A 7,606-nucleotide genomic window follows, 5' to 3' on the forward strand; every position below is an offset into this window, starting at 1 on the left:
CTTTGTAACCGAATTGTATTGCTGTTTCGGGTTAAAGCCGAACGAAAATACGTCGCTTCGTTGATGCGATGTTACTCCTAACGCACTGGTCACAAAATCGTCGCTGATATGAAGCTCCTTTGTTGCTTGACCTTCCTTAAAGTCTGGGTGCTTTGAGTGCCATTTCGATATTGGAAACTGTCCACGATGGAGTACTTCAACAACTTCATGCCTGAGTGTGTGTAACGTGGTTATATCGTCGGCACCACATAACATGTCGTCGACATAAAAGAATGATTTTATTGCTGAAGCGCCGATCGGGAACTCTGCTGGAGCCGAAGCTGTTCCGTATGTTACAGTGTTAAGCTGGTACGTGCGGAGATCTGAATCTGGAGAAGCTCGCCAAAGTATGTATTGAAATTGTCGACAATTATTTTCTACGAGTACTTGCCTGTACATTTTAGTGATATCTGCGGTGATAGCGAAACGATACAGACGAAAACGTAATAGAAGCATGTATAAATCTTGTTGAACTGTGGGCCCCACTAACAAATGATCGTTCAATGATGTTTGTGTTGAGGTGCGGCACGAGGCATCAAACACTACTCGCAATTTGGTTGACGTGCTGCTAGGTTTAAGCACGCAGTGATGTGGCATTTAGTAGTGTGGCTCTTTCAAGTTGGGGTGTGCTACTACTGACATGTGGCCAAGACTTTCGTACTCTTCCATGAATGCAATGTACTGCGGACGGATTTCGGGCGAACGTAGAAGACGTCTCTCAAGCGCAAGGAATCGCCGACGAGCGATATCGAAGGAATCTCCGAGACAAATTGGGTTGTCTGTAAATGGCAGACTTACAGTAATTCGACCAGTGTGGTCTTGATAAGTTGTTTTTGTGAAATGCTCTTCACAAATTCGATAGTCTGGCTGAGTTGGTTTTGGTGACGTGTCGATGGCTTCCAGTTGCCATAGGCGTTGCAAATTCTCGTCGATTGAGGTTTCATTTGACAGCAGACAAGATGATGACGTCACGTTATAGTCACCCCGAAACCAACCAGAGACGACCCAGCCAAACAACGTCTTCTGAAGCGTGGGTAAATTGGGACCCAGTCGAATTTGGCCAACAGCAAGAGCATCAAAGAAGGCCTCTGTTCCTAACAACAGGTCTATGCGCCGGGGCCTAAAAAACATCTCGTCTGCTAATTTGGTATTGGCTGGCAAGCTCCAACCGGACGTGTCGATCTCGGCATCTGGCTGGTATGCTATGTGCGAGGTGATTCCGAATTGAAGTGACAGTTGAAAGGCTGAAGTGCGCGATTTGATGGTCGTGGTCGTACGCGTCTTAAGACTGGTTAGCGAGTCTCCAATGCTTCGAACGCCTACATCATGTTTCTCACGACGAAGGCGTAGTTTTAAGTTGAGAGCATGAATCTAGGAGAGCTCTGCCCAACTTATACGTACCCGTAGCGTCCTTGACCAGGATCATAGCCGTTGCAAGAATCACCTGGCCACCTTCCGATGCACCCATGTGCGAGTGGGTTGCTGTCGATTCTTGCGATGAAGTCTGCCATGTAGGTCGAGTAGACCCCGAAGGCTGGAATGCGGGACCTGCCACTGGAGTTGTTTGAGTGGTTTGAGATGCATTCTCATGATGCAACAACGTGTGGTGTGCTCGATTGCAACAGCGGCACCGATTCTTGGATGGACATTGAATCATTCTATGACCATTGCCTAAGCAGTTGATGCATAGATCATGCTTCTTGATGAGATCAAAGCGTTGATTTGTGTTCATCTCCTTAAACCTCAAGCAACCGACGAGTTTATGGTTGGAACTGGAACAAAGAACACAATTAGAGTTAGCGATAGCAAATGCCGAATTTTGCATGCGATTGCTTACGCGATTTTGCTTGCCAGACTCGGGTTTTCGTTGTGACGATGACTCGCATGAGTGCAAGAACTGGCAATGTCGTTCCACGACTTGAGTGCACTGTGACCAAGTTGGAAGCGACTTGTAGTCCAGTGACTCGTTCCATTTGTTTCTGGTTTGCTGATCACACTTGCCCATCACAATGTTAATTAACAATGCTTGTGCGATGTTTGCAAATGTTCCCACTGACTCCAAGGAGCTAAAAATTACCGATGCCTTGTCTACTAAACTGCGCAGCTGTTGAGCGTTCGACCTTTCCAGTGCCGTTAATGAGAACAGTGAGGCAATGCCTTCCAAAAAAATCAACCTTGGGTTGTCGAACCGTTGCTTGAGCCTATCCAAAGCCTTCGGATAGTTTTCGCTAGTGACTTGGAATGCATTAACAGTTTCTAGCGCGAGACCCTTTAAACAAGTTAAAAGGTAATTAAATTTTTCGATGTTCGACAGCCTCGGTTCACGAGCAATAATTTGGGTAAATGAAGTGATAAAGTTCTTGTTGTCTGCGTAATCGCCATTAAATGTTGGCAATGATAATCTTGGCAGATGTGACGAGGGCTTAACAACTGCTGCTGTTGACGTTTCGGGGAAGTGCACTGTACTGTTATCATCTTCTCCAAGTTGCGCTTGGATATTCAGCTTAACTGTTACGTAGCTATCTTCCAGATCTGCGCGGCCGTTGTTAATTGGATCTAAATCCTCAATATCAGCTTGGACGGATAAGGCCTGCTTGAAGTAAGATTCCAGTATTCCTAGTCGACACTGAAGCTCAGCATTGGAAAGTTTATCATCTGACTCCCTTGCCGCTTCGACGATCGATTCTTCAAGAGACATGGTTGCTAAACACGATGTGATGTTGCGAAAATATTCCTGCTGGGTAACTGACTGCTGTGCTGGCGGTCAAATGTTGACGCAGGCGACAGCAAAAAAAAAATACGAAGAAATGCACAAACAGCGCAGCTTCAATGTGCGAGAGCAGCGAAAGTAGCGATGGCAAAACGACGCGATGTTAACGGCTTATTTTAGCAGCGTAGCGGTATACGTTTCCAACGAACGGTGAATTCGACCTTTTGGAGTGACGAAATTTATTGTGTGCTTGCCAAAAATATGCACGACAGAAAAAATCCACGATAGGAATTACCTACTAGCAAGAGGTTACAATGCAGCAACAATAATTCAAAATAATGTTTGGAATGCGAATTATTGATTGCTATTATTGCTCCAGCCGTTAGATGATGAAGAATCAAGCGATTCACTTTATGCAGGACATACACGTGCCCCACGTTGGGCGCCAAAATGTATGATCCAAGAAGCCTTTTTCTTGGATGACGAAAACCGAGAAAATTGGGGGTGTATATCTTGCGCAGCGAAAACAAAAAAGAGTACCGAACTGCTTGATGTGAGCGATAAGACTAATTCATTTATTGAAATTCATTCTAATTATGTACAAGCGAAAGAATACAAGAATGCAAGAATAAGTCTGATTGACAATGTGTGTGTGTGTGTATGCAAATTTACAATGAATAGGTGTTTAGTTCTACAGAATGAGTGTTAATTAGGTGTAAGTTATTTGAGTAGTTATTGAAGCATAAAGGGTGATCCAACAACAGAATTAGTTGTTTGGAATGTAACTGGTTCTCGATGGACGCACATATTCCCACGCTCTTCTAGACAACAAGAATAAACATCTGATTCGATTCCACTTTTATTTCATTTTTCACTTTAGGTAAAAAGAGCAAAACAATATATTGGGTTGGGGAATAAATTCATAGCGTTTTTATATTTTTTCTTTTTTTTTTTGCTTTTTTTGTTTGCTGTTTGGCAAAGGCGAAGTATTCATTCATTAATTGTATTTTTGAGTTATTAAACTTTTTATTAGTTTTTAGGCTTAGAAATGGAATACCCAGTAGGCAAGAAATTACATTTTTGCCACTTTCGATGCTATTCTTTGCTTTTCATCGAGGTCAAAAAGCTGCCGAAGCAGCCTGGGACATATGCGACGTGTATGGAGAAAGTGCCATAGCCGAGTCTACAGCAAAAAATGGTTTGCAAAGTTCAACAATGGCGACTTTGACGTCAGGGACACGTCCCGCAAAAAGGCCTTCTGAATTCGATGAAGAACGTCCCAAATCACTTATTAAGGAGAACGAGCGCCAAACCAGTCGTGAATTGGCCGACAAAATGAACTGCGATCACAAAACAGCCCTCAATCACCTTCAATCACTGGGAATCACCGAAAAACTGGAAGCCTGGGTGCCTCACGAGCTCAACAAAAAAAAAAACAAAGAAAGTCGCCTTCAAATTATTTGTAGCATCTCGCCCGCCATCGAGCAACACGCGGTCATAAACAACGCTTTTTGTACCGAATCGTCACGGGAGATGAGAAATGATGCCTACACATCCATATGAAGCAAAACAAGGAGTGGGTGGCTCCAGGAGATACGCCACAGCCGAGAGTCTACCCGGATCTTTATCCCAAAGAGATTATGATATGCGTTTGTTGAGACTGGGAGGACATGGTGCACTGGGAAATCCTCAAAAAGAACGCCACGGTCAACAAGAAGCTCTAAATTGCCCAGTTACACCGCGTGAATGCCGCTATTCAACTGAAAATACCTGATCGAGATGGTCAAACGCCTTCACGTCAACGCCAGACCCCTTGTTGCATAAGTCATCAAAGCCGAACCATAAGGGCTCGAATGGGAGGTCCTTCAGCATTCAGCATATTCTCCGGACCTTGCACCGACCGATTACCATCTTTTTCGCTCCCCGTCAAATCATATGAAGGGCGTTACCTTCGATAAAAAAGAGGTCCTTAAAAACTGGCTCAACAACTTTTTTGACAAGCGATTTTTGGCGGAACGGCATAAACACTTATTCCAGAGCTTGTAAGAAGCAACGACGAATAAATAATTGATTAACTTATCGATATATGATGTTGTTGTTGTTGTTGTTGTTGAGGTGGTTGAACATTTCTTAGCTGAAATGCTCCTAATTAGTGACCAGCACCGTTTTAATACCACTATCTCGTGAAATGATGAGTTGTTGTTGCATTTTTTTTTTTTTTTTTTTTTTTTTTTTTTTTGGTGTTTCCGGGTCAGATCCACTTAGTGAGGTCCAAGTATAGGAGCAAATCCTTTATTTCGATGACTGAGATCTCCTTAATTTGCTGTAGGAAAGGCTTACCGAAGGATCGGAGTCGTGCCCTGGCTAGTCCCGGACATTCACATAAATAGTGGAACAGACTTTCCTTCACCCCCCCCAGCTTCTACAGATAGGATTAAAGGGTAGGTTGAGTCTAGCTGCGTGATCCCCTACTTTCCAATGTCCTGTAAGGGTTGCAGTGATACGTGAAATGTTTGGCCGAGAACATCCTAACAGGTCATTCGTCCTATGGATTTTATATGACGGCCATGTGTTTTTTGTTGTGATACATGTAGGTATTTGCTTCCATCTTCTTTCGGCTAAAGCATGATAGTGTGAAGCAATAGATGCTTTAAGTTTGTTCAGTGGGGTGGAAACTGCCACCGCCTCTGCTACGTCTAGTGTTGAGCCCTTTCTTGCTAGCTCATCCGCTATCTCATTGCCTCGTATGTTCCTATGACCGGGAACCCATATCAGGGTAATTTCAAGCCAATGGCTGAGCAGTTTCAGCTTCTCTCTACACTGTAGGACCAGTTTGGATGAAATGTAGTTGGAGTCTAAGGCCTTGATAGCTGCTTGACTGTCTGAGAAGATAGCTACTCTTGCACCAACTACCTTGTAGAGTTCTAGGGATTTGCATGCTTCTCTGATCGCTAAAAGTTCTGCCTGGAACACGCTGGCATAATCAGGAAGACGAATTGATTGAGATAGGTTGAGTGGCTCCGAATGGAAGCCAGCTCCCACACCACAGTTCATCTTAGAACCATCGGTATAGATTTCGATATCGTGTCTTCCAATCACCTCTCCTTTGCTCCACTCGGCTCTCGGTGGGAAGCGTACCGTAAAGCCTTTCTTGAAGTTTATATATGATAATTGTTTTTTGATATATGATAATTGTTTTTTGTTTAAATAAAAGTCTTCGGTAAAAAAGCAACGAACTTAACCTAATAGATCGCCAGCCAAATATGGCGAAAATAATGAAGAAAATTTAATGCTGTTTTATTTATTACTTAAACATGATATCAGAATTCAAAGGAACTCTTTCTCCTCTGCTGATGCTTGATTGAGAAATAAAAATCCATACATAACTGCAACAATCAGGAAAGAACCCAGGAGTTTCATTGTAGACAAAGTAAGTGGTTATTTCCTTTTGCTAGAAGATTTAATGTAGAACTGAATGCCAATTGAGCTGCTCAAGCCACTATATAATTTATCAACAATAACTCTAATTACCTCATAACAAAAAAGTGTGCTAGAAAAACCCATGTTTAAACAATTGTGATGCGGTTGCAAAGTTGTACTTAGAAAAATACGATTTTCCTACACAGAAAAATTTGTTAATATGTGTGTCATGATCTTCTTTGGATGAAGATCCGGTTTGACTCTCGGCTATGGCGTATCTCCCACTCCTTTCGTTGCTTCATATTGATGTATAGGCAGCATTTCTCGTCTCTCGTGACGATGTGGTACAAAAAGCACTGTTTATGACCGCGTGTTGCTCGATGGTGGGCGGGATGCTGATAAGAAATTTGAAGGCGACTTTCTTTGTGTTCAACTTGCATGTCCAATTGTTCCGAAGTGGAAATTTGAAAAATGGCTCCTGTTCAAATTTTTATTGAACACCCTGTGAAAGAGAGTCCAGTCAGTTCTTCTAGGTTTCCTACGGGAGAAAAGGTTTTCTGAACGAAATTGATTTCAAAAAAGTTCAGTCTATGATCCGAAAATAACTCTTTGAGGAACCGCCCAATTATCACCACTGACGCCAAAAGTTGTTGACGATAGAAATGTTTTCTTCGCAGCCGCTTGATGTTTCCGATGCTGGGAAAACAAACGTTGGGGTGTTGGGCTAATATATAAAATGATTAGCGATAAAACTGTCGCAGCAGAGAGGGGTGACTTGCTAGAGGAGCTGGAGAGAAGCGGCTGCAAGGTTATTGCTTACACTTCATTACTTTAAATCTACAAACCGAAAAATCAAGCAGTTTAAGTAACCAACTAGACACAAACATATATACATATAGGCGTGAATACATGCACTCATATACTCGTGTATACATGAGTACATCTGTACATGTATGTAAGTACCTGAAAGTATCATATATCTATAAGAAAACAAGAACATCAAGGGCAACTGCGACTGCAAGGACTGTCAATGAACAGCCCTGAACTTGCCCTATGCACACACAAACGCACATGCAGATAAATGCGCGGAAGTAAAATACTCTATCCAACACCAACCCCATTTGCTCCACTTGCTCTTACGGTTTTGCCACGAAATCTGTAAAATTGGTCTGCTCAAATATGATACAATACAATAACATTTCACGAACTTTACAAGAGCACAAATTACGCAAATTTGTTGTGTGCTCTTTTCTTCCGGCTCAAGAGAGCGAGAGAGCAAATGAGAGGAACGAAATGATGCTGTAAACATTGTAATATTACAGTACCGTTAAATATTTATTTCACTATAGAGACTCTTTGATATTGTTGCACCACACATGTATGATGGAACTCAAACTATATAGAGCATGTACATACATACATACACCTGTGTTCTAA

At 42.5% G+C, this 7,606-nt stretch overlaps 1 protein-coding gene across 1 annotated transcript; it reads right to left on the reverse strand.

The window, feature by feature from the left end:
- Positions 1-636: 636 nt before the first annotated feature.
- On the reverse strand, positions 637-2,737 carry LOC129237929 (uncharacterized). Its single transcript, XM_054872924.1, has 2 exons — positions 1,441-2,737; positions 637-1,241 (listed from the first exon to the last, which is right to left on the reverse strand). Exons 1-2 carry the CDS (start codon positions 2,735-2,737, stop codon positions 637-639), a joined length of 1,902 nt encoding a protein of 633 aa, XP_054728899.1.
- Between the last annotated feature and the right edge of the window lie 4,869 nt (positions 2,738-7,606).

This window comes from Anastrepha obliqua, chromosome 1 (genome assembly GCF_027943255.1).
Source record: "Anastrepha obliqua isolate idAnaObli1 chromosome 1, idAnaObli1_1.0, whole genome shotgun sequence".
NCBI lineage: Eukaryota > Metazoa > Arthropoda > Insecta > Diptera > Tephritidae > Anastrepha > Anastrepha obliqua.

Bases quoted from the DNA above. Each gene is read 5' to 3' on its own strand.
- LOC129237929 (XM_054872924.1), bottom strand. From the start codon at position 2,737: ATGTCTCTTGAAGAATCGATCGTCGAAGCGGCAAGGGAGTCAGATGAT. The intron at 1,242-1,440 runs GTACGTATAAGT...CCTCGCACATAG, and splicing joins CCTGGTCAAGGACGCTACGG to CATACCAGCCAGATGCCGAG.